At 52.8% G+C, this 27,171-nt stretch overlaps 1 protein-coding gene across 2 annotated transcripts in view; it reads right to left on the bottom strand.

Moving 5' to 3' along the window:
- LOC143838695 (cadherin-related family member 5-like) overlaps window positions 1-27,171 on the bottom strand; it is a 59,153-nt gene that overhangs the window by 30,910 nt on the left and 1,072 nt on the right. For both annotated transcript variants that reach the window (XM_077340442.1, XM_077340443.1), the window contains exon 2: window positions 15,084-15,236. In XM_077340442.1, the coding sequence (XP_077196557.1) occupies window positions 15,084-15,147 (64 nt within the window). In that variant the 5' untranslated portion in view covers window positions 15,148-15,236. The remainder of the gene's footprint in view (window positions 1-15,083; window positions 15,237-27,171) is intronic.

Genomic DNA, 27,171 nt, shown 5'->3' with positions numbered 1-27,171 from the left:
GATGCTGTACCATTCTGGCATTTCTCCATAGCAAGAGGGCAGTGTTGATTTTATTAAAGATGGATATATCTCGTGGCATGGACCGCATAACAACACAGAAGTGTCTCTCCCTGTGACCTTAATTCCCAGGCATGAATGTTGAATTAAATAATGGGTTGTCGTAGATGGCAACGAATACCAGACTGTGGTGCCATTTAGAACGGGAGATTGGGATTTAATTCTGAGTTCTGAGGAGGGGGAAGAAACAACGGCAGGTCAGCCGTCCCTTGTGGAGCTACTTCCATGCTTGCGGGGAGATGGATGAAGCCTAACCTTTAGGGGGGTTGGACTAGATGGCCTGTATGGCCCGTTCCAACTCTATGATTCTATGATTCTAATGAGAGGGACCCTAATTATTCTCAGCAGGCCACAACTGGGAATGACTCTTTCGACATGTCCCCGATTGGGACATCTCTCTTTCCTTTACAATGTTCCCCCTCCCTGCCTGAGTTGAACCCAAACCAACAGGACCGGGTACCCGTATAAACTTAGCTTGTTATTCCTGTGAGGCCCTTAAACTAATTCATTGCTGCATAAGCAGACTCGTAATTCCCATGTCATTGTGTCCGAAGAAGCGTGCATGCACACAAAAGCTTGCACCATTAACAAAATGTCATTGGTCTTAAAGGTGCCCGTGCCCCTGGCCTAAGCCAAGGTGTTTTGGGACTGATTTAAAAGTAATCAGCCATTTAAAGGGGGGAGGAAACTTCTTCCACTTCATAAATACAACAGCAGAGGAGGAAGGCCATTTCAATGAGGCTGAAAGGTCAGGTTCACTCTCCCGGAAGCAAAATGATCCTTCGTGTACATTTTAGGGACACACAGAGGCGTCTCCTGAAGTATCAGGCAGAGACACCAATGAATTCGTAGCCGGAACAGGCAGAGAGAGAGCAAGGAGCAGCTGAAGCATTTGCAGGCAGATTCAGAGCAAAGTCTGAGTCCAGCAGGGGCACCTTTAAAGACCAACAAGGTTTCATTCAACGGATAAGCTTTTGGGTGCAGGCACGCTTCTTCAGATCCCATGCAGCCTTCCAAAAGCTTCTGCCCAGAATAAAAGTTGGGTGATCTTACAGCTGCCCCCGCTAGATTCAGGCTGGGTTCCCTTGCTTCAGACCAGCGGGGATCTAGGCAGAGGTGACGGACTCTGGAGGGGGCTTCATGGACTCCTCGGCCTGTCCTTGGGGGATCTTTACGCCATTGGAAGCTCCCCTGCGCACACGGACAGCATGAAAACACAGCCGCTGTATCCAGCTCCAGCAATAGCCGGTCTTCGCACGCTGGATCAACCGAAGGTTCAGGACAGTCTCCACGTAAATCTCATTAGAGTAATCTAACCCGGATGCGATCAGAGCCTGGATCACTCTGTCCAGGTAATGCTTTCCGAGGAACGGCAGTAGCTGATTTAGAAATCGGAGCTGATCGGACGTGGAGTTGAATCCAAAAGATCTCTTGGCACGCTTGCCTCTTACCAAAAGCATCGCATTTCAGGGGGCAGGCGGATCGGCATGCAGGGGAGTAGGTAGATTCAGCTCCGGTCGCACCTTTAAGACCAATTCGATTTTGGGCGTCTATGATTAATTATGGAGCCAAATCAGAGCAGTGGTGAGAACTCAAATCTGAGGTCTTACAAAAGCGGCTTCTAAAACTTTAGACCCCAGTGGAGGAGGGCTGTGGCTCGATGGAGGAGCCTCCACTCTGTCCCCAGTTCAGTCCCCAACAACTCCAGCAGTTGAAAAAGGACCAGGCAGGATGTGATGTGAGAAACCTCTGCCTGAGGCCCTGGAGAGCCGAATTCTGGAAGAGGCAGCTGCCTGTGTGACCATGCTCAGTGCAGGATCAGCCTCCAGCATCCAGGAGAAGGATCTGTGCAGCCGCTGCTTGAAGACGGCCAGTGAGGGGGAGCTCCCCACCTCCTTAGGCAGCCCCTTCTGCTGCTGAACTAGACTCCTAGAATCCTAGAGCGGGAAGGGGCCATGCAGGCCATCCAGTCCCACCCCCTGCTCAGTGCAGGATCAGCCTCCAGCATCCAGGAGAAGGATCTGTGCAGCCGCTGCTTGAAGACGGCCAGTGAGGGGGAGCTCCCCACCTCCTTAGGCAGCCCATTCCACTGCTGAACTAGACTCCTAGAATCCTAGAGCGGGAAGGGGCCATGCAGGCCATCCAGTCCCACCCCCTGCTCAGTGCAGGATCAGCCTCCAGCATCCAGGAGAAGGATCTGTGCAGCCGCTGCTTGAAGACGGCCAGTGAGGGGGAGCTCCCCACCTCCTTAGGCAGCCCATTCCACTGCTGAACTAGACTCCTAGAATCCTAGAGCGGGAAGGGGCCATGCAGGCCATCTAGTCCCACCCCCTGCTCAGTGCAGGATCAGCCTCCAGCATAGAATCATAGAATCATAGAATCATAGAATCATAGAATCATAGAATCATAGAGTTGGAAGGGGCCATACAGGCCATCTAGTCCAACCCCCTGCTCAACGCAGGATTAGCCCTAAGCATCCTAAAGCATCCAAGAAAAGTGTGTATCCAACCTTTGCTTGAAGACTGCCAGTGAGGGGGAGCTCACCACCTCCTTAGGCAGCCTATTCCACTGCTGAACTACTCTGACTGAGAAAAACTTTTTCCTGATATCTAGCCTATATCGTTGTACTTGAAGTTTAAACCCATTACTGCGTGTCCTTTCCTCTGCAGCCAGCAGAAACAGCATCCTGCCCTCCTCCAAGTGACAACCTTTCAAATACTTAAAGAGGGCTATCATGTCCCCTCTCAACCTCCTTTTCTCCAGGCTGAACATTCCCAAGTCCCTCAACCTATCTTCATAGGGCTTGGTCCCTTGGCCCCAGATCATCTTCGTCGCTCTCCTCTGTACCCTTTCAATTTTATCGATGTCCTTCTTGAAGTGAGGCCTCCAGAACTGCACACAGTACTCCAGGTGTGGTCTGACCAGTGCCGTATACAATGGGACTATGACATCTTGTGATTTTGATGTGATGGCTCTGTTGATACAGCCCAAAATGGCATTTGCCTTTTTTACCGCTGCATCATAGAATCATAGAATAGAATCATAGAATCATAGAGTTGGAAGGGGCCATACAGGCCATCTAGTCCAACCCCCTGCTCAACGCAGGATTAGCCCTAAGCATCCTAAAGCATCCAAGAAAAGTGTGTATCCAACCTTTGCTTGAAGACTTCCAGTGAGGGGGCGCTCACCACCTCCTTAGGCAGCCTATTCCACTGCTGAACTACTCTGACTGTGAAAAACTTTTTCCTGATATCTAGCCTATATCGTTGTACTTGAAGTTTAAACCCATTACTGCGTGTCCTTTCCTCTGCAGCCAGCAGAAACAGCATCCTGCCCTCCTCCAAGTGACAACCTTTCAAATACTTAAAGAGGGCTATCATGTCCCCTCTCAACCTCCTTTTCTCCAGGCTGAACATTCCCAAGTCCCTCAACCTATCTTCATAGGGCTTGGTCCCTTGGCCCCAGATCATCTTCGTTGCTCTCCTCTGTACCCTTTCAATTTTATCGATGTCCTTCTTGAAGTGAGGCCTCCAGAACTGCACACAGTACTCCAGGTGTGGTCTGACCAGTGCCGTATACAATGGGACTATGACATCTTGTGATTTTGATGTGATGCCTCTGTTGATACAGCCCAAAATGGCATTTGCCTTTTTTACCGCTGCATCACACTGCCTGCTCATGTTTAGTTTACAATCCACAAGTACCCCAAGGTCTCGTTCACACACAGTGCTACCTAGAAGCGTATCCCCCATCCAGTAGGCATGCTTTTCATTTTTCTGACCCAGATGCAGAACTTTACACTTATCTTTATTAAATTGCATCTTGTTCTCATTTGCCCATTTTTCCATTGTGTTCAGATCTCGTTGAACTCTGTCTCTATCTTCTGGAGTATTTGCCAGTCCTCCCAATTTGGTGTCATCTGCAAACTTGATGAGTAGTCCCTCCACCCCCTCATCTAGATCATTAATAAATATGTTAAAAAGTACCGGGCCGAGCACCGAGCCCTGAGGTACCCCGCTACTCACCTCTCTCCAGTCTGATGAAACACCATTGACAACAACTCTTTGAGTGCGGTTCTCTAACCAATTCCCTATCCACCTAACTATCTGAAAATCCAGATTGCAGTCCTTCAACTTATCCATAAGAACATCATGGGGAACCTTGTCAAAAGCTTTACTAAAATCCAAGTAAATGACATCAACCGAATTTCCTCGATCCAGCAAACCTGTTACTTGGTCAAAAAAGGAAACTAGGTTGGTCTGGCAGGACCTGTTGGAGACAAATCCATGCTGACTTCCTTGGATCACCAAATTATCCACCAGATGTTTGCAGATCACTCCCTTTAATATCTGTTCCATTATCTTCCCCACAACGGAGGTCAGACTCACTGGTCTGTAGTTTCCCGGGTCATCCTTCCTCCCTTTTTTGAAGATCGGAATAACGTTTGCTCTTTTCCAGTCCTCCGGGACATCTCCAGTCCTTAAAGAGGTTCCGAAGATGATGGACAAGGGCTGTGCAAGTTCTCTGGAAAGTTCTTTGAGTACTCTCGGGTGCATTTCATCTGGACCAGGGGATTTGAACTCATCCAGTGCAGCTAAATGCCTCTCGACAACCTCTCTATCCATGTTAACCTGCCACCCAGACACTATCCTTTGGCTACAGCCATCTCTAGATGTGCCTAAACACTTTGACCTGTGGGAAAAAACAGATGTAAAATAGGCACTAAGCCTTTCTGCTTTCTCTGCATCTTTCGTTAGAGTTTGTCCATCCGCACCCAACAGCGGGCCTATTGCCTCCTTTACTTTACGTTTGCTCCTCACGTAACTGAAAAATCTTTTCTTGTTACAGTGGGCTTCCCTGGCCAATCTTAGCTCACTCTCAGATTTGGCCTTTCTGATGATTGATCTACAGTGCCTAGTAACCTGTAGGTACTCTTCTTTAGAGCTCTGTCCTTCCCTCCATTTCCTGAACATTTTCCTTTTCTTTCTTAGTTCCTCTTGAAGTTCTCTGTTCATCCAAATAGGCTTCTTAGAGCTCCTGCAGTGTTTTCGTATTTCTGGAATAGTCATTGATTGAGCATGCAATAGCTCTTGTTTGAGTAGCACCCACCCTTCACATGCTCCCTTCCCTTCCAGCATTCTCGTCCATGGTATGACACTCATCATGTCTCTGAGTTTATTAAAGTTTGCCCTACGAAAATCCAACATCCGCGTCTGGCTACAAGCTTCCTTGGCTCCCCATCTCAAAAGGAATTCTATGAGGACATGGTCACTTCCCCCTAGGGTCCCCACCTCCTTCACCTCATCCACCAACTCTTGCCTGTTGGTCAGTATTAAGTCCAGTATGGCTGAACCTCTTGTGGGTTCATCTACCATTTGATAAATGAAATTGTCAGCCAGGCAGGTCAGAAACTTGCATGACTGAGGACGCTTCGCAGAGTTTGTTTCCCAGCACACATCTGGGAAATTGAAGTCACCCATGATGACAAGGTCCTGCCGTTTGGATATTTTCTCAAGCTGCTCACAAAGTGCAGCATCCACATCCTCTCGTTGGTCAGGCGGTCGGTAGCAGACACCAACCACCACACTGTTTGTTTTCCCCTTGCTTATTTTCACCCAGATGCTTTCCACTGTAGATATGCTCTCCTTCACTAGAATTTCCTGACAGTTAAGCCCTTTCTTCACATACAGTGCCACTCCTCCACCTCTTCGATCTATTCTGTTTTTTCTGAACAGTTCATATCCATCCACCATTACATTCCAGTCATGAGAATCATTCCACCAAGTTTCTGTGATGCCTACTAGATCATACCTTTCCATCAGCATGAGAAGTTCCAGCTCTTCCTTTTTATTGCCCATGCTTCGGGCGTTAGTATAAAGACATCTGAATCCTTTTACTTTTGGTTCCCTATGAGCTGGCCTTGCCGGTTGGGCTGCCTCCGATCGTTTTCCTTCCATACACTCCCTATGTTGATCGTCTCCTTCCCCTAGTGGCTTTAGTTTAAAGCTCTCCTGATGAATCTCCCCAGGTTCCTGCCAAACACATTCTTCCCCAGTTTCGATAAGTGCAGTCCATCAGGTGCTAGTAGGCCTTCCTCAAGAAAGCCTATCCCATGGTCCCAGAAACCAAATCTCTCCTGCCGGCACCAACTACGCAGCCAGTGATTCACCTCCATTATCTTCCTCTCCCGACGCATTCCTCTTCCCTTGACAGGCAAGATTGAAGAGAATACCACTTGTGCCCCCATTTGCTTGAGCTTCCTCCCCAGATCTTGATAGTCTTTTTTAATAGGAGCGATGGTATTCAGGGACATGTCATTCGTTCCCACATGGACCATCACAAATGGGTACCGATCCGTAGATTTGAGGAGTTTGGGCAGCCTTTCTGAAACATCTTTAATTTTCGCCCCTGGCAAGCAACACACCTCTCGGGTTAGGGGGTCGGGCCCAGCCACATGGCGATCCATTCCTCTTAGCAGGGAGTCTCCAATTACCAGTACTCTCCTTTTTTTTTTCTTCTCAACTCCATTTCCTTCTGTCCCCATGGCCTCTTCCCTTTGTCTTAGAGTTTGTTTTGGGACCTCTTCCCTTGTTGACCCTTGCACCTCCTCTGCAAGGGCCTGAAATCTATTCTGGAGCTCCAAAGGCCCCGAGAACTGTCTCGCCCTTCGCCGTTCATTCTTTTTCCGAACTGCCTGCAGAGGCTCCCTATTGTGGTCAACCTCCTTGTCCTCTTCAGGACTGGTTGTATTCTCTTTATTCTCTTTATTCCATGTTGCAGAGCTCTGGACTACGAACTCCTCCCCTTTCTTACTTTGGGTCAGAGTAATAATTCTGTTTTCTAGTGCTCTAATCTTTTCCTCCAAAAGTCTTACCAGCTTACACTTGGGGCAGCTGTAGTCCATTTTGTCTTCTGGGAGGAAGGCAATCATGTCACACTCACTGCAGATGATGGGATGAGTGTCCTGGAGGTCCATTGTAATGTCTAGGCAGTGGAAGTACTAGGGAAATATAATCTACTGATATAATCTACTGATTCTAATTGCTCAGCCAAGAACCACAGGCCAAGAGCCCTTTGTCTCTCGCCCTTCGGCTCACGCCAAAGGCTCGCGCCTCTGTTGAGGAGTAGCCCTTTTTAAGCCTCCCAACAATTACCCAGCAATCACCTCACCCAGGCAGAACAATAGCCTCACCTGGTCAGCAGCAACTCTCCCAAGTAGCTCTCTCCACGTGCTCTCAGTTGTCTGAGCTCTGCCTCTGGTGAGGAGTAGCCCTTTTTAAGCCTCCCAACAATTACCCAGCAATCACCTCACCCAGGCAGAACAATAGCCTCACCTGGTCAGCAGCAACTCTCCCCAGTAGCTCTCTCCACGTGCCCTCAGTTGTCTGAACTCTGCCTCTGGCGAGGAGCAGCCCTTTTTAAGCCTCCCAACAATTACCCAGCAATCACCTCACCCAGGCAGAACAATAGCCTCACCTGGTCAGCAGCAACTCTCCCCAGTAGCTCTCTCCACGTGCTCTCAGTTGTCTGAACTCTGCCTCTGGTCAGCAGCAACTCTCCCCAGTAGCTCTCTCCACGTGCTCTCAGTTGTCTGAGCTCTGCCTGCTCATGTTTAGTTTACAATCCACAAGTACCCCAAGGTCTCGTTCACACACAGTGCTACCTAGAAGCGTATCCCCCATCCAGTAGGCATGCTTTTCATTTTTCTGACCCAGATTCAGAACTTTACACTTATCTTTATTAAATTGCATCTTGTTCTCATTTGCCCATTTTTCCATTGTGTTCAGATCTCGTTGAACTCTGTCTCTATCTTCCGGAGTATTTGCCAGTCCTCCCAATTTGGTGTCATCTGCAAACTTGATGAGTAGTCCCTCCACCCCCTCATCTAGATCATTAATAAATATGTTAAAAAGTACCGGGCCGAGCACCGAACCCTGAGGTACCCCGCTACTCACCTCTCTCCAGTCTGATGAAACACCATTGACAACAACTCTTTGAGTGCGGTTCTCTAACCAATTCCCTATCCACCTAACGATCTGAAAATCCAGATTGCAGTCCTTCAACTTATCCATCAGAACATCATGGGGAACCTTGTCAAAAGCTTTACTAAAATCCAAGTAAATGACATCAACCAAATTTCCCTGATCCAGCAAACCTGTTACTTGGTCAAAAAAGGAAACTAGGTTGGTCTGGCAGGACCTGTTGGAGACAAATCCATGCTGACTTCCTTGGATCACCAAATTGTCCTCCAGATGTTTGCAGATCGCTCCCTTTAATATCTGCTCCATTATCTTCCCCACAACAGAGGTCAGACTCACTGGTCTGTAGTTTCCCGGGTCATCCTTCCTCCCTTTTTTGAAGATCGGAATAACGTTTGCTCTTTTCCAGTCCTCCGGGACATCTCCAGTCCTTAAAGAGGTTCCGAAGATGATGGACAAGGGCTGTGCAAGTTCTCTGGAAAGTTCTTTGAGTACTCTCGGGTGCATTTCATCTGGACCAGGGGATTTGAACTCATCCAGTGCAGCTAAATGCCTCTCGACCACCTCTCTATCCATGTTAACCTGCCACCCAGACACTATCCTTTGGCTACAGCCATCTCTAGATGTGCCTAAACACTTTGACCTGTGGGAAAAAACAGATGTAAAATAGGCACTAAGCCTTTCTGCTTTCTCTGCATCTTTCTTTAGAGTTTGTCCATCCGCACCCAACAGCGGGCCTATTGCCTCCTTTACTTTACGTTTGCTCCTCACGTAACTGAAAAATCTTTTCTTGTTACAATGGGCTTCCCTGGCCAATCTTAGCTCACTCTCAGCTTTGGCCTTTCTGATGATTGATCTACAGTGCCTAGTAACCTGTAGGTACTCTTCTTTAGAGCTCTGTCCTTCCCTCCATTTCCTGAACATTTTCCTTTTCTTTCTTAGTTCCTCTTGAAGTTCTCTGTTCATCCAAATAGGCTTCTTAGAGCTCCTGCAGTGTTTTCGTATTTCTGGAATAGTCATTGATTGAGCATGCAATAGCTCTTGTTTGAGTAGCGCCCACCCTTCCAGGAGAAGGATCCAGGAGAAGGATCTGTCCAGCCACTGCTTGAAGACGGCCAGTGAGGGGGAGCTCCCCACCTCCTTAGGCAGCCCCTTCCACTGCTGAACTAGACTCCTAGAATCCTAGAGTGGGAAGGGGCCACACAGGCCATCCAGTCCCACCCCCTGCTCAGTGCAGGATCAGCCTCCAGCATCCAGGAGAAGGATCTGTGCAGCCGCTGCTTGAAGACGGCCAGTGAGGGGGAGCTCCCCACCTCCTTAGGCAGCCCCTTCCACTGCTGAACTAGACTCCTAGAATCCTAGAGCGGGAAGGGGCCATGCAGGCCATCTAGTCCCACCCCCTGCTCAGTGCAGGATCAGCCTCCAGCATCCAGGAGAAGGATCTGTCCAGCCGCTGCTTGAAGATGGCCAGTGAGGGGGAGCTCCCCACCTCCTTAGGCAGCCCCTTCCACTGCTGAACTAGACTCATGGAATCCCAGAGTGGGAAGGGGCCATGCAGGCCATCTAGTCCCACCCCCTGCTCAGTGCAGGATCAGCCTCAAGCATCCAGGAGAAGGATCTGTCCAGCCGCTGCTTGAAGACGGCCAGTGAGGGGGAGCTCCCCACCTCCTTAGGCAGCCCCTTCCACTGCTGAACTAGACTCCTAGAATCCTAGAGCGGGAAGGGGCCATGCAGGCCATCTAGTCCCACCCCCTGCTCAGTGCAGGATCAGCCTCCAGCATCCAGGAGAAGGATCTGTCCAGCCGCTGCTTGAAGATGGCCAGTGAGGGGGAGCTCCCCACCTCCTTAGGCAGCCCCTTCCACTGTTGAACTAGACTCATGGAATCCCAGAGTGGGAAGGGGCCATGCAGGCCATCTAGTCCCACCCCCTGCTCAGTGCAGGATCAGCCTCAAGCATCCAGGAGAAGGATCTGTCCAGCCGCTGCTTGAAGACGGCCAGTGAGGGGGAGCTCCCCACCTCCTTAGGCAGCCCCTTCCACTGCTGAACTAGACTCCTAGAATCCTAGAGCGGGAAGGGGCCATGCAGGCCATCTAGTCCCACCCCCTGCTCAGTGCAGGATCAGCCTCCAGCATCCAGGAGAAGGATCTGTCCAGCCGCTGCTTGAAGATGGCCAGTGAGGGGGAGCTCCCCACCTCCTTAGGCAGCCCCTTCCACTGCTGAACTAGACTCATGGAATCCCAGAGTGGGAAGGGGCCATGCAGGCCATCTAGTCCCACCCCCTGCTCAGTGCAGGATCAGCCTCAAGCATCCAGGAGAAGGATCTGTCCAGCCGCTGCTTGAAGACGGCCAGTGAGGGGGAGCTCCCCACCTCCTTAGCCAGCCCCTTCCACTGCTGAACTAGACTCATGGAATCCCAGAGTGGGAAGGGGCCATGCAGGCCATCTAGTCCCACCCCCTGCTCAGTGCAGGATCAGCCTCAAGCATCCAGGAGAAGGATCTGTCCAGCCGCTGCTTGAAGACGGCCAGTGAGGGGGAGCTCCCCACCTCCTTAGGCAGCCCCTTCCACTGCTGAACTAGACACCTAGAATCCTAGAGTGGGAAGGGGCCATGCAGGCCATCTAGTCCCACCCCCTGCTCAGTGCAGGATCAGCCTCAAGCATCCAGGAGAAGGATTTGTCCAGCCGCTGCCTGAAGACGGCCAGTGAGGGGGAGCTCCCCACCTCCTTAGGCAGCCCCTTCCACTGCTGAACTAGACTCATGGAATCCCAGAGTGGGAAGGGGCCATGCAGGCCATCTAGTCCCACCCCCTGCTCAGTGCAGGATCAGCCTCAAGCATCCAGGAGAAGGATTTGTCCAGCCGCTGCCTGAAGACGGCCAGTGAGGGGGAGCTCCCCACCTCCTTAGGCAGCCCCTTCCACTGCTGAACTAGACTCATGGAATCCCAGAGTGGGAAGGGGCCATGCAGGCCATCTAGTCCCACCCCCTGCTCAGTGCAGGATCAGCCTCCAGCATCCAGGAGAAGGGTCTGTCCAGCCTCTGCTTGAAGACGGCCATTGAGTGGGAGCTCCCCACCTCCTTAGGCAGCCCCTTCCACTGCTGAATTAGACACCTAGAATCCAGGAGTGGGAAGGGGCCATGCAGGCCATCTAGTCCCACCCCCTGCTCAGTGCAGGATCAGCCTCCAGCATCCAGGAGAAGGATCTGTCCAGCCGCTGCTTGAAGACGGCCAGTGAGGGGGAGCTCCCCACCTCCTTAGGCAGCCCCTTCCACTGCTGAACTAGACTCCTAGAATCCTAGAGTGGGAAGGGGCCATGCAGGCCATCTAGTCCCACCCCCTGCTCAGTGCAGGATCAGCCTCCAGCATCCAGGAGAAGGATCTGTCCAGCCGCTGCTTGAAGACGGCCAGTGAGGTGGAGCTCCCCACCTCCTCAAGCAGCCCCTTCCACTGCTGAACTGGACTCCTAGAATCCTAGAGTGGGAAGGGGCCATGCAGGCCATCTAGTCCCACCCCCTGCTCAGTGCAGGATCAGCCTCAAGCATCCAGGAGAAGGATCTGTCCAGCCGCTGCTTGAAGACGGCCAGTGAGGGGGAGCTCCCCACCTCCTCAGGCAGCCCCTTCCACTGCTGAACTGGACTCCTAGAATCCTAGAATGGGAAGGGGCCATGCAGGCCATCTAGTCCCACCCCCTGCTCAGTGCAGGATCAGCCTCCAGCATCCAGGAGAAGGATCTGTCCAGCCGCTGCTTGAAGACGGCCAGTGAGGGGGAGCTCCCCACCTCCTTAGGCAGCCCCTTCCACGGCTGAACTGGACTCCTAGAATCCTAGCGTGGGAAGGGGCCATGCAGGCCATCCAGTCCCACCCCCTGCTCAGTGCAGGATCAGCCTCCAGCATCCAGAAGAAAGATCTGTCCAGCCGCTGCTTGAAGACCGCCAGTGAGGGGAAGCTCCCCACCTCCTGAGGCAGCCCCTTCCACTGCTGAACTAGACTCCTAGAATCCTAGAGTGGGAAGGGGCCATGCAGGCCATCTAGTCCACCCCCTGCTCAGTGCAGGATCAGCCTCCAGAATCCAGAAGAAAGATCTGTCCAGCCGCTGCTTGAAGACCGCCAGTGAGGGGAAGCTCCCCACCTCCTGAGGCAGCCCCTTCCACTGCTGAACTAGACTCCTAGAATCCTAGAGTGGGAAGGGGCCATGCAGGCCATCTAGTCCCACCCCCTGCTCAGTGCAGGATCAGCCTCCAGCATCCAGGAGAAGGATCTGTCCAGCCGCTGCTTGAAGACGGCCAGTGAGGGGGAGCTCCCCACCTCCTCAGGCAGCCCCTTCCACTGCTGAACTGGACTCCTAGAATCCTAGAGTGGGAAGGGGCCATGCAGGCCATCTAGTCCCACCCCCTGCTCAGTGCAGGATCAGCCTCAAGCATCCAGGAGAAGGATCTGTCCAGCCGCTGCTTGAAGACGGCCAGTGAGGGGGAGCTCCCCACCTCCTCAGGCAGCCCCTTCCACTGCTGAACTGGACTCCTAGAATCCTAGAGTGGGAAGGGGCCATGCAGGCCATCTAGTCCCACCCCCTGCTCAGTGCAGGATCAGCCTCCAGCATCCAGGAGAAGGATCTGTCCAGCCGCTGCTTGAAGACGGCCAGTGAGGGGGAGCTCCCCACCTCCTGATGCAGCCCCTTCCACTGCTGAACTAGACTCCTAGAATCCTAGAGTGGGAAGGGGCCATGCAGGCCATCTAGTCCACCCCCTGCTCAGTGCAGGATCAGCCTCGAGAATCCAGAAGAAAGATCTGTACAGCTGCTGCTTGAAGACCGCCTGTGAGGGGGAGCTCCCCACCTCCTTAGGCAGCCCCTTCCCCTGCTGAACTAGACTCCTAGAATCCTAGAGTGGGAAGGGTCCATGGAGGCCATCTAGGCCCACCCCCTGCTCAATGCCGGATCAGCCTCAAGCATCCAGGAGAAGGATCTGTCCAGCCGCTGCTTGAAGACGGCCAGTGAGGGGGAGCTCCACACCTCCTTAGCAGCCCCTTCCACTGCTGAACTAGACTCCTAGAATCCTAGAGTGGGAAGGGGCCATGCAGGCCATCCAGTCCCACCCGCTGCTCAGTGCAGGATCACCCTCAAGCATCCAGGAGAAGGATCTGTCCAGCCGCTGCTTGGAGACAGCCAGTGAGGGGAGCTCCCCACCTCCTTAGGCAGCCCCTTCCACGGCTGAACTGGACTCCTAGAATCCTAGAGTGGGAAGGGGCCATCCAGGCCATCTAGTCAATGCAGGATCAGCCTCCAGCATCCAGGAGAAGGATCTGTCCAGCCGCTGCTTGAAGACGGCCAGTGAGGGGGAGCTCCCCAGCTCCTTAGGCAGCCCCTTCCACGGCTGAACTAGACTCCTAGAATCCTAGAGTGGGAAGGGGCCATGCAGGCCATCTAGTCCCACCCCCTGCTCAGTGCAGGATCAGCCTTCAGCATCCAGGATAAGGATCTGTCCAGCCGCTGCTTAAAGACGGCCAGTGAGGGGGAGCTCCCCACCTCCTTAGGCAGCCCCTTCCACTGCTGAACTAGACTCCTCGAATCCTAGAGTGGGAAGGGGCCATGCAGGCCATCTAGTCCCACCCCCTGCTCAGTGCAGGATCAGCCTCCAGCATCCAGGATAAGGATCTGTCCAGCCGCTGCTTGAAGACGGCCAGTGAGGGGGAGCTCCCCACCTCCTCAGGCAGCCCATTCCACGGCTGAACTAGACTCCTCGAATCCTAGAGTGGGAAGGGGCCATGCAGGCCATCTAGTCCACCCCCTGCTCAGTGCAGGATCAGCCTCCAGCATCCAGGAGAAGGATCAGTCCAGCCGCTGCTTGAAGACGGCCAGTGAAGGGGAGCTCCCCACCTCCTTAGGCAGCCCCTTCCACTGCTGAACTAGACTCCTGGAATCCTAGAGTGGGAAGGGGCCATGCAGGCCATCTAGTCCCACCCCCTGCTCAGGGCAGGATCAGCCTCCAGCATCCAGGAGAAGGATCTGTCCAGCCGCTGCTTGAAGGTGGCCAGGGAGGGGGAGCTCCCCACCTCCTTAGGCAGCCCCTTCCACTGCTGAACTAGACTCCTAGAATCCTAGAGTGGGAAGGGGCCATGCAGGCCATCTAGTCCCACCCCCTGCTCAGGGCAGGATCAGCCTCCAGCATCCAGGAGAAGTATCTGTCCAGCCGCTGCTTGAAGACGGCCAGTGAGGGGGAGCTCCCCACCTCCTTAGGCAGCCCCTTCCACTGCTGAACTAGACTCCTAGAATCCTAGAGTGGGAAGGGGCCATGCAGGCCATCTAGTCCCACCCCCTGCTCAGTGCAGGATCAGCCTCCAGCATCCAGGAGAAGGATCTGTCCAGCCGCTGCTTGAAGGTGGCCAGGGAGGGGGAGCTCCCCACCTCCTTAGGCAGCCCCTTCCACTGCTGAACTAGACTCCTAGAATCCTAGAGTGGGAAGGGGCCATGCAGGCCATCTAGTACCACCCCCTGCTCAGTGCAGGATCAGCCTCCAGCCTCCAGGAGAAGGATCTGTCCAGCCGCTGCTTGAAGACGGCCAGTGAGGGGGAGCTCCCCACCTCCTCAGGCCGCCCCTTCCACTGCTGAACTAGACTCCTAGAATCCTAGAGAGGGAAGGGACCACAGAGGCCATCTAGTCCCACCCCCTGCTCAGTGCAGGATCAGCCTCAAGCATCCAGGAGAAGGATCTGTCCAGCCAGTGAGGGGGAGCTCCCCACCTCCTTAGGCAGCCCCTTCCACTGCTGAACTAGACTCCTAGAATCCTAGAGTGGGAAGGGGCCATGCAGGCCATCTAGTCCACCCCCTGCTCAGTGCAGGATCAGCCTCAAGCATCCAGGAGTAGGATCTCTCCAGCCGCTGCTTGGAGACTGACAGTGGGGTGTGGAAAGCTCACCGCCTCCTTCAGCAGCCCATTCCACGGCTGAACTGCATGAAAGAGGTCATGAAATCTGAACATTTTGGGAACCATTCCTGAAAAATCAACCTTTATGGGAATTGAGGTTCGGTGTAGGATGAATCCCCTTGGCTCACCTGTGATGAGATGGAAGGTCATGTAGATGGCATGGAGGAGAACTCCACATGTCAGAGGAGGCATATTTTGCAGCCACGTGACCCAGCGGCGGAGGGCGGCCCGTTCTCACATGCAGAACTGCAGGAGCCCAGCGGGGGCCGAAGACAAGCTCCCTGGAGGACAGAAAAACAACTCGTTGGGGGCAGGCAAAACATTTAAAGCAAAAAAAAAAAGTATTTTATTCAAACTGTCTGAAACAAGCAATGTTCTTCCATGGCCTCTGAGCCTCAGGTGGGTACAGTGCTGGAATTCTTGTTCAGGTGGGCAACCGTGTCGGTCTGAAGCAGCAGAACAGATCTGGAGTCCAGGGGTACCTTGAAGGCCAGCCAGGTTTGTGTGCAGGCGCCCTTTGCATAAGGAGTATACTTGTGCATGAAAGTGTATACACAGAATAACAGCCAGCCCAAGGCGCTGGGAGCTCCTGCACTGGCTGATCCTGCACTGAGCACGGGGCTGGACTAGATGGCCTCTGAGGCCCCTTCCAACTCTGGGATTTTGTAAACGCTGGTTGATCTTGAAGGTGCCCCTGGACTCCAGCTTTGTTCTGCTTCTGAAGAAGAGCATATCTACCCGGAAGCTTTTGTTGATCCTAAAGATGTCCTGGCATAGAATAAGAGTTGGAAGGACCCTCCTGGGTCATCTAGTCCAACCCCCTGCACCATGCAGGACACTCACAACCCTCTCGCTCATCCCCTGTCACCTGCCACCCTCTTGAGCCTTCACAGAATCAGCCTCTCCGTCAGATGGCTCTCCAGCCTCTGTTTAAAATCCTCCAAAGATGGAGAGCCCACCATCTCCTGAGGAAGCCTGTTCCACTGAGGAACCGCTCTGACTGCCAGGAACTTCTTCCAGATGTTGAGACGGAATTTCTTTTGAATTAATTTCATCCCATTCGTTCTGGTCTGTCCCTCTGGGGCAAGAGAGAACAACTCTGCTCCATCCTCCCTTTTAAATACTTGGTTATCAGATTCCCTCTCAGTCATCTCTTCTCCAGGATAAACAGACCAGGCTCCCCCATAGGTCTTGGTCTCCAAACCCCTCACCATCTTTGTTGCCCTCCTCTGGACACGCTCCAGTTTGTCAACATCCCTCTTCAACTGGGGTGCCCAAAACTGAACACAGGACTCCAAGTGAGGCTGAATCAGAGTCATTGGTTCTGGTCCGTCCCGCTGGGGCATGTCCCTTTGCAGTCCTCCAGCTCTGGCACTTGGCAATCCATCTCATAGCCCTTTTTGGCCTGGCCTGAATTCTCTTCTGTGAATTGGTCCAACATTTACCCAGGACAACCCAGCAGATTTTGCAGAATCTCCCATCAGGAGATTCCGGGTAGCAAAAAAGAAGAAATTCCAAAGCCATCTTTGCAGAGCCAGCGAGGAGGAGATGAGGGAATGCCTGCTGACACAGGGAGCAAGCATGTGCAGAGTGCCTTTCTGGCAGCCAGGTGCCCTGTGCTTTGAGGGGAAGGGGTTAGGTTGGGGATCCAGGGCGGTTCCGCGGCTGAGCAGGGTTTCGAACAGGGGTCTACCACTAGATTCCGCTCTCACCACTGCCCCACCGTGGCTCTCTTGGCCCATGAGATGCTGCTGCCAACCTCCAGGTGTGGCCTGGAGATCTCCCCCAATTACCCCTGATCCCCAGACAACAGAGGGAATGGCTACTTTGGAAGGCAGTCTCTGTACCCGGCTGAGGCCCTCCCCAAACCCTCCCCCAGAAGAAATTCATGGCACCCAGCAGGCTGCCCAAGGCACCTGTCCAGAAGAATTGGCGGTGGGACACAAGAATGTTAAAGTCATGAGTTCAGAGGCCAGTTCATTTCAGCTCTGCAGCTCCCCAGCTCTAAGGCCCAAGGGGCAAAACTGAACGGAGAAACCCACATAGACCCACAACTGATAGACGCAAAGGAACAGACTGCCCCAATCCAGGAGACGGATGAAATGAAAAGATATCAAGTCACAGAAGCTCTATCATGGAACTACATGAGGCCCCCAGCACCAAGAGGGGCCTGTTAGCCAACATGGTGGCCACACACACACACCACCTCCACCACCCTTCTGAGCCTGTGGCTTCAAAACCTTCTTCCCTCTGGAACGAGAACCTCCCCTCGACAAAGACCAAAGGGTCACCCTTGGGATAGAGGCCTTGTCCTCGGACCATCACTCCTGGCATTTCTCTCGTCTATTGAGAGCCTAGGCCAGATGGGCCAGGACTGCATGAGAAGGAAGAGGAAAGTTGGGTTTTATACCCCACTTTTCTCTGCCTGCAGGAGTCTCAAAGCGGCTTCCAATCGCCTTCCCTTTCCTCTCCCCACAACAGACACACTGTGAGGGAGGGGAGGCTGAGAGAGCCCTGAGATCACTGAAGAAGAGTTGGTTCTTATATGCCGCTTTTCTCTACCCGAAGGAGGCTCATAGTGGCTTACAGTCGCCTTCCCTTCCTCTCCCCACAACAGACACCCTGTGAGGTGGGTGAGGCTGAGACAGCCCTGAGATTACCGAAGAAGAGTTGGTTCTTAGATGCCGCTTTTCTCTACCTGAAGGAGTCTCAAAGGGGCTTACAGTCACCTTTCCAGATCTTACTGCGTGGTCAAAACAGCTTTCTCAGTGCCATAGCAAGACCAAGGTCTCCCAGCTGCATGTGGAGGAGGAGCAGGAAATCGCACCTGGCTCGCCACATTAGAAGTTTGCACTCCTAACCACTACACCAAATTAACTAATTCCCACCCGTTCAGGAAACTGTTCTAGGGCCATCAAGAAACCCCAGGAACTCACAAAGCCCCGGTTGTGAATGCCTGTGTAGGCAATCTCAGAGCCCAGCATGCAGGCACAGGATCTGGGATCTGCCCATGGAAGGGTTTCTCCGAGAACTCTGAGTCACAATCTGCCAATTTATTATTTATTCACTGCATTACATCAAAAACAGTCGCTGCCTGTCCTTTGGCCTTGCAGCACTCAAGGCAGCTTAATGATGCAAACAAAGCAATAACCATTTTTTTAAAACATACACAATTTTTAAAAATCACAATTTCAGGTCGCCAATAAATAGAAGGCAAATTAATTACATGCCCCCCCCCTAAATAAATAAAACCGTCTTCAGCAGCCTCCTGAATATTAAAACAGGCAGAAACCTCTTCCCCCTTTAAAGAGGATTGTTTGGCGTAATTTTTAGCATGTCTCAGAAGACTGAACGGTTTCTTTCTTGACGTAACTGTTTTGTCTGCTGAACTTGGGCCAAATCGCTCTCCTTAAAATGTAACTCTGCACGGCAGCCCACGCAGCAGATGTTGTGTTAATCCAGACAGACAGCCTGTGAGATTCTGTTTTTGGTGTCACACACCCATTTTCTTCAGGCCGTCCACAAAGCCCCGCTGGATCCAAAAGGAACGGCTTCAGCTCCTTTCCCAGGTGGATGCAAGAGCCGGTTTTCCTTATTGGACTTCGGAAGCAGGCCAACACAGAGAGATGCAGCTGCAAAAGCTTTCCTTGGTGGAAGAACACTGATTCGGCATGCTGGTGCGTAAAGTTCTCTCTGGGCAGGGACGATGGCGTTTGTAGGTATGTAACCTTCAAGACCAACAAAGTTTCAATTCTGGGCTTCGACCCAGAACAAATTGTGTTGACCTTCAAGATGCCCCTGCTGGACTCAAGCTTTGGTCGCTTGCTTCAGACCAACACAGCCGAATCCGTCCATGAGCCAGCTAGGCCGAGAGGCACAGTCATACAAATCAAATCAATATTTATTTATCATTTAATTTATTGCATCATGCCATTGTGCTCCAGCATCATGCCACTGTGTGACACAGAGGGTTGGACTGGAGGGGCCAGTGGCCTGATCCAACATGGCTTCTCTTATGTTCTTACACCTGGGGGAGGGATGCTCTGTCTTCTCGGTGCTTGGGGGGCCACAGTAGGAGGTCCTCTGGAGTTCTGGCCCTGCTGGTGGACCTCCTGAGGGCCCCTGGGTTTTGGCTACCATGTTGACACAGAATATTGGCCTGGATGAGCCTTTGGCCTGATCCTCTTATTCTTGTCTTACGTTCAGCAACAGCAAACCACTCTGTTCCTAGAAGATCTCAGACGCTAAGCTGGGTCAGCCCCAATCAGTACTTGGAGGGGAGATCACTGGCAAAGGCCATGGCTGCTTTGCCAAGGAAGGCAAGGGCAGCCCCCTCGATCATTTCTTGCCTTGGCTCTATGGGGTCACCCTTATTGAGTTCATATACTGCCACTTTCCGAAGACTCTCAGTGGCTTACAACATAAAACCCCCCATATAAGACCTTTGATACCCAGGGGCCCCAAGACCCCCTACAACCACAAAGATTGGCAGCCAAAAAATGCCCTATCCCCCCTGAGCAGACCTCCCTTGAGGAGGGGGTGTAGATGTAACACAATGACGCCTGGGGGGAAGAGGCCATGGTGGCCTCACACAAGCAGCTGGTAGAAGAGCTCCGTCTTGCAGCTTGACAGCTCCATCATGGCCCTCAGATCTCCTGGGAGCTCTTTCCCCCAGGTTGGGGCCAGGACAAAAAAGACCCAGACCCAGGAAGACTTTGAACTGGCGCCCTAGCCAGTCAGGGAAGGCTGCTTTGCTACTGCCTGGGAGGCACGAGGCAGCACGTTAATTTGCAAAAAGCAGAGAGCTGCACATTTACTCAGAGCGGCTTTTGAAATATTGAGGCTTATGTCCACTCCAGGATATCGCAGGGGGAAGGTAGAGTCACTCCGGATCAATCGTGCATGTTGCAGAGGGAAAATTTAAAGCACCCCAAATCAAAGTGGAAATCGAATTCAGTGTAGACGGCAGGGGTTTATTCAGACTGGGACTGGCTAAAAAGCCCCGTGCAGACTCCACCTTAGCCTTGTCCCTGTACCAATAGCCCAGGGAGAGGGTCTGCCAGGTCAGTTTCAACCTTGAGCTGTCCAAGGTCCTGCTAACTGTTGGATGGAAGTCACCTAAGTCCCAACCTGAGATGCTGGGTACAGGTGCGTGGCCGGGGCAGACCTCTCGGATTCCTGGCCCTCCAGGATCACCGTGAGAACTAAGAATAGTTCTGTCCCAGGAGTGCAGAATGGGATGTTCTTGGCTAAAACCAGGTAGCAAAGTAGCCGGCCAACCGCAAGGCCTGGCTCTCTGGCGATGGGTAATTGGGATCATCTGGCCCGTGGCAGCAGCCGGCACGGACCCAATCAGGGCTCCATGTATGTGGCCACTAACAGAGACCGTCCGTTTCAGGAAATTTGGAGGCCACGGAAGACACAACATGGTGGGTGGGATGGATATTGGGGCGGAGCATCCTCTTACAGACCAAGCATACTTATCAGACGAAGCCGATGATGTTCCCCACTCTTTGGAGTGAGAAGGGAGAGATAAAACTACACAATGTGTGGGGGAGTGAAAGTTGGGCCGTGAAGCAAGCCTGCAGGGAGAGAGTAAATTCCTTGGAGATGGGGTGTCGGAGGAGAGTTTTAGGGATGCCACGGACTGCTGAAAAGTCAGCTAGTGAGTTCTGGGCCACATCCCTAGAAGCTAAAATGACTCTTCTGTGGCTCTCGAATTTTGGCCACATCACGAGAAGATAAAAGTCCTTGTGAAAGACAACAATGCCCGGAAATGTGGAAGGCGGCAGGAAGAGAGGAAGACCCAGCAGGAGACGGATCTGTTTGCGACACAAACGCTGTTAAGAACAGGATGTTTTGGGAAGACAGTTAGCCAAAAGGTCGTCAGAAGCCGCTAGACAGCACTTTCCATGTGCACACAAACGTGGACACCATGTTGAGGACCCATGCCACCTAAGAATGAGCTATGGTGGGAGAGGAGATCTAACTAGTACATTTTTACACCAACCGAATCAAGTTCCAAGGTTTTGTTTTTGACCTTCAAGTCCATTTGTGGTCTGGGCCCCGTGTATCTGAGGGGCCGCCTATCACCCTATGCCCCCCACATGGCCTTGCGCTCTGCGGGTGCCAATCTGTTGGGGGTCCCCAGCCCACAATAGGTACACCTGGCCTCAAGCAGGATCAGGGCCTTTTTGGTCCTGGCCCCTACCTGGTGGAATGAGCTCCTGGAAGACCTGATGGAGCTTCCACAGGGCATGCAAGATGGAGCTCTTCCATCAGGCATTCGGTTGAGGCCAGGGCATAGAAGTTCTATATGGCCCCTCCTCCAAGTCTTCAGACTTTGAACATCTTATTGGACTAACATCTGATAGCCACCCAATGGCACAGAACTTGGTCAAGAGTCTTAAGGGGGGGCATGGGGTGTAGTTTGAGGGATTAATCTCCATTTGTTGCTTACTGTGTTTTTATTAATGTAAACCGCTGTGAGCCAGCTGGCACAGGAGTGGCGGGTAACAAATCCCATAATGAAGTGCAGGTTACCTGGCTGGACTTCCTACTTTTATTCACACAACAACCCTGTGAGGTATTAGGCTTTGGACTGAATGGGTGTGACTCGGTTTCCCTTCTGTAATTACTGCCCTGATTTCTTCAGGGCTGAATGGGGATTTTTAACCTAGATCTTCCCATTACACCACACTCCCCCTGGATCCCACACTGCCAATTATATATTTTCCCTGGTGCAATACAACTGAAGCACTCATCCCCAGCAGAGGTGCCAAAATGTACCCCATCTTCAAGAGAAAAAATCACCTGATTTTAGTTGTTCAGCTCAGGAATACATCAACTCAAGGTAGATAGCCCAAAGGCTATCAATTCTGTGGCTGACGCCAGATTCCACATAGCTGAGCAGAGATCACCGAACAGCTCTCTGGAAATACGCCAACGCATAAAGGATGAGACCCTTTAAATGCCTGAATTATTTCCCTCCATCAGTTTCCACTGAGTCTCCCACTAAGAACATCAGAGAAGACCTATTGGATCAGCCCAATGGCCCATCCAGTCCAATACTCTGAGTCATACATGGGCGCAAAACCCGGAAGCCCAGCGGGGCCAGAACTCCACAACCACTGTGGGCCCCCAAGCACCCAGAAGACAGAGCATCCCAGCCCCATACATAAGAAGAGAAGAGAAGCCATGTTGGATCAGGCCAGTGGCCCATCCAGTCCAATACACCAAATCATACACTGGTGAAAGCCCAAGGGCCATTAGGAGGCCCACAGTGAGACCAGACCTCCAGAAGCCCTCCCACTGTGGACCCCCAAGCACCAAGAAGACAGAGCAACCCTGCCCCAGACAGAAGAACATGAGAGAAGCCATGTTGGATCAGGCCAGTGACCTTCCAGTCCAATACTCTGTGTCACGTAGTGGCCAAGAACCAGGTGCCCTCAGGAGGTCCACCAGCAGAGCCATAAGAACATAAGAGAAGCCATGTTGGATCATTTCAACAGCTCATCCAGTCCAACACTCTGTGTCACATAAGAGAAGCTCTGTTGGATTAGGCCAGTGGCCGATCCAGTCCAACACAGAGTGACCAAATCTCAGGTTCCCTCAGGAGGTCCACCAGCAGGGCCAGAACCCCCCAAGCACCAAGAAGACAGAGCATCCCTGCCCCAGACAGAAGAACATCAGAGAAGCCAGGTTGGATCAGGCCAGGGGCCCCTCCAGGCCAATACTCCAAGTCACACGCTGGTGAAAAACCAGGGGCCCTCAGGAGGTCCACCAGCAGGGCCAGGGAGTCAGAAGTTTAAATATGCTTTGAAAATGTGACTGTGCCGAGATTCAGTTGGGACAAAGAACATATTTCGGCAAGGATGGCCTCCCAATATTGAGGCAGTGCCGGTGGGGTTACCAGTTTGGTATTGGGGAATTCCAGGGAGAGGAGTTCAGCTGGCCCAGCCACTTCCTCCAGGTGGACTAAATTGTCTCATCTGGAGATAGGTTGTACTCCCAAGCAAGAGATCTCCTGGCTGTACCTGGCGGTTGGCAACCTTAGGGTCAGGGGGGTTGTGTGGCTGAGAACCCAGGATGGGTCTGTGCTTTTAAAGAAGAGCCAGCTGGTGGTGTGATTAAGAGAGGCAGCTTCTTATCTGGAGAACAGGGTTTGATTCCCCACTCTTCCTCCACATGCAGCCAGCTGGGGGTCCTTAGGGTAGTCACAGTTCTCTAAGATCTGTTTTCATGGGACAGTTCTCTCAGAGCTCTCTCAGTTCCATCTACATTGCAGGGTGTCTGTTGTGGGGAGAGGAAGGAGAATGGAAGGCACTTGGAGACTCATGAGGCCTGGGTGGGTGACCTTGGGCCAGTTGCAGTTCTCTCAGAGCTCTCTCAGCTCCACTTATCTCACAAGGTGGGGAGAGAAGGCAATTGTAAGCTGCTTTAAGACTTCTTCAGGTAGTGAATGAAAACACTAGCCCTTCTCCGTTTAAAGAACAGCCAGTAATCCTCCAGTCTAGCCATGATGCTCTCTAACTTTTACAACTCCAGTTGTTAGGGAAACCATTCCTTGCTAACGCCGCAGATCTATTCAGTATATATATCTGATCCATAAATTGTGTTGCTTGCTTGCCTTCCCACAAAGCTGGCTCTGAGACAATTAGCAGCCTGTTGAGATTACAGGAAGCAGCTCAAACCCATGAGAGGCACAGGGCTTAACAACAGCTCCAAAAGCGCATAAAGCTATGAGAGTTTACATGACCACAACACCTAATCTTAAAATGAGCCCTTGAAGGCACAAGGCCAGGCAAGATGCTGGCAACCCCGTCAAAGGAAGAGCAAAGAGAGATCTTTTGCTCTTGTGGGGAAATTCCCCTCTGTGCTATTTCAAAAGGACACAGGTTTTTCCCTCTGGGCTGGGAGAAGGGAGGGGTGGCTGATCCCTTGCTCACCTCCCTTTCAGGTGCTAATTGGCCAGGCCAGGAAGCAGGCACCTGGGGAGAGGAGAGTTTCTTCGTCCCAGATTTCGTAGGAAAGGAGCAGGACAGGAGGAGATTTCTATGGCTGACCAACAGAGTAGGAGCTTGTTCTTGGGAGAAAAGGGGAGCAGCCAACTTGGACATGTGGCTGCAGGTGAGCGGTTAATACAATGCCATGAAACTTTGGGAACTCCTAGGCAAAGGTGCCTGCCCTGTACTTAACATCAGACAGGGTATGTTTAGCAGAGGGACAGAAGGGTTGTGCTTCATCCAGTTTCTTTTGCTTGACTTTGTGCTGTGCTAAAGGGGATGTATAAAGATCTGCTTTTGAACCATGTTCTTTTAATCTTTTGCAAATTGGATCCAATGTAGTGCTCCGTCTCAGAAACACTAGTCTCAGAAACACTAGCCCGGTGCAAAGGGAAGACCCAGGGCCAGGGAGGGAGCTTGGCAAGCAGCTTCTCCTCTGGAGGGGAGGACTCCTCATTTGCTGGAGCTGTGGGAGAGCATAGAGGCCAGGCCTCAGGAGCGATAGGGCTGGCTAGGAGTCCTGATTCTCCCACCTGTACTACAACCAGGTGGTGTCAGTGTGTTACCCAGACAGAGTCCCATGTGCCTCCCTCCTGAAGTTGGCAACCAGCCAGAATAGGGGGTGGGCTGGTTCCATCATGGTTCTCCTCACATTGTCCTCTTCAATGCCTTCACTTCCTTTCTTACAGATGATGGCTTGCCAACTCCTGGTAGGGATCTGTAGATCTCCTGATGGCTCAGTCTTGGCAGATCTTGGCTCCTAAGCAGGGTTGACCCCTCTTAGTCCTTGCATGGGAGACCACCAGGGTTGCTCTGCAGAGGCAGGCAGGGGAGACCCACCCCTGAATGCCTCTTGGCTTGACCTGGATGGCCCAAACTGGCCCAGGTGGGTCACATCTTGGGAGCTCAGCAGGGTCAGCCCTGGTGCGTCCTTGGCTGGGAGACCACCCGGAAGTCCAGGGTTGCCCTGCAGAGGCAGAACCACCCCTGATTCTCTCTTGCCGTGAAATCTGTCCTGGGTGGCCACAACTTGGCTGCGACTCACCAGCACTTTCCACCACCAAGGACATGGTTGCCAGCCTCCAGCTATGGCCTGGAGGTCCCTGGACAACCGCATCCCCCCAACAACCTGCCTCTCCCCTGCCAGAATGTGTCTCGTTGTCCAGGCCTCCGGATCTGGCAGATCAGGGAGACGGCCAGGCCTGGGCAGATGGCTTCCCAGCTCCCCCAGCCCACCCAGACATGCAGCCCCCTCCCCCGGTGCCAGCTGCCTGACGGTTTATGCTTGAAATGGGGGGGGGGTGAGATCTCCCATCTGTTGGCCCATTTCAGTGCCTGACTGGGCTGCTCTGTGAGAACTGGGACTGGCCCAAGGTCCCCCAGCTTGCTGCATGTGGAGGAGGAGCGGGGAATCAAACCCAGCTCACCAGATTAGGGGTCCCCACCCCTAACCACTATGCCAAGCTGGCTGTATCTGGACTGTTCAACTGGAAATGCCAGGCATAGATCCTTGCACCTTCTGCATGCCAAGCAGATGTTCTACCACTGAGCTGGGGATTGAAACAGGGACCTTCTACATACCAAGCAGAGGCTCTGCCACTGAGCCACGTTTTGAGCTGTGGGCACACACTCTGCCCCCCCTCCAGGCCCATCACTGGCCATTTGGGGAGAGGGTCAATACGACCATATATGGTCATATCACTCGATAAATGTTTAACAATTTTTAAAAATATGTTATTGATGCTTTGATTTATACCAAACTCCCCCCCACACACACAAACACACACACAACTCTTGACCAGGTCGCCTTCTGGCAGCTTACAATATAAAACCAGAATACCAAATACCCATAGAATTCCCCTTGAAACATTAAAACCAATACAGTGAAGTACGAAATATCAATACCACACTGGCTACTTCCCCAGCTGCTGCCTGGAGGTTGGCAACCCTAGTTTGAAACTGCCTTGGCCAAAAACAGGAGAGAGAAAAGTCCCCCTGGCGCTTTGAACCGGAGGATCCTCTGCTGAGCCATGGATGCCTGCTAAGGGCCCCTCGGATACAAGCACAGGGGGAGGGGGCAGATTGCCCCCCCCCCCAAATAATAAAGCTAAGCCCAATCCCCCAAAGCCAGAGCAACGGAAGAGTCCTAGAGTTTTACACCCCCGGTTCCCTGACAGGCGCTGAGGAGTCCCAACACAGCCCCTCTGGCCTCCTCCGCTGCCTCGGAGTCTCACGGGATCCGGCTCCCCACCTTCTCTCGGCTGGGCCCGGGACTGGGGGCAGGCGCAAGATCCCGGGGAGATTCGAACCCAGGAGCCCCTTCGAGACCAACAAGGTTTTGGGGCAGGAGCTTTCAAGGGTCCCTTTCGAGTTCCCTTTGTCAGAACGGAGCTGTTCGCCTGGAGCCCCCCCCCCCCCAATGAACCTCCGGGTCCACAGAAGTGCTCTTTGCCGTTGCGCTGAGGAGCCGCATGCATGTGCACGAGAGCCCGACCGAGCGTAAACCTGGAGCCCTGACATGGGCTGCCGCGCGAGCGCATTAGCAAGGTGGAATTGCGTCCGGCCATCCCGGGACATTTCTTTGGGAGCGACAGGGAAGCTCAGAGGGAAATGGTGCCCTCTGGGTGAACATGCCCAGCGCATTAACACAGACTGCCTTCCACTGAACCAGACCCTGGTCCCACAAGGTGAGCATTGCCTGCTCAGGCGGGCAGCTGCTCCCAGAGTCTCAGGGGAAGGTCTTTCCCATCGCCCCCTGTTTCACACTTTTAAGTAGAGAGGCAGGCCTGGGATTGAACCGGGGACCTTCTGCATGCCAAGCAGCGGCCCTGCCCCTGAGCCACGGGCCCTCTCCCTTTTTGAATGGGCTGCAGGGCCAACAGGAAGCAGAGAAGCAAGATCTGAGGAAGGGGTGCAGCATCTTCTTTTCCCTAGACGAGGACATGGCTGGGAGATTGAAACCTGGATCCTATTTTTAAAAATTTTCAGTTCCGTTTATTATCCTTGCTCAGTGGAGAGCCCACACAGGTAGTCACTATTCCCCTGCCTTCCATTTTACCCTCACAACAGCCCTGAGAGGTAGGCCAGGCTGAGAGTGCTTGACTGTCCCGAGGTGGCCCAGGGTGCTTTCCTGGCGGAGAGGGGATCTGAGCCAGCGTCTCCAGGATCCGAGTGCGACTTTCTAACCCTGGGCTTGGAGGGAGGCCGGCTG

The sequence above is a fragment of the Paroedura picta genome, chromosome 5, assembly GCF_049243985.1.
Source record: "Paroedura picta isolate Pp20150507F chromosome 5, Ppicta_v3.0, whole genome shotgun sequence".
Classification (NCBI taxonomy): Eukaryota; Metazoa; Chordata; class Lepidosauria; order Squamata; family Gekkonidae; genus Paroedura; species Paroedura picta.
This window is presented reverse-complemented; position numbering and strand designations above follow the sequence as displayed.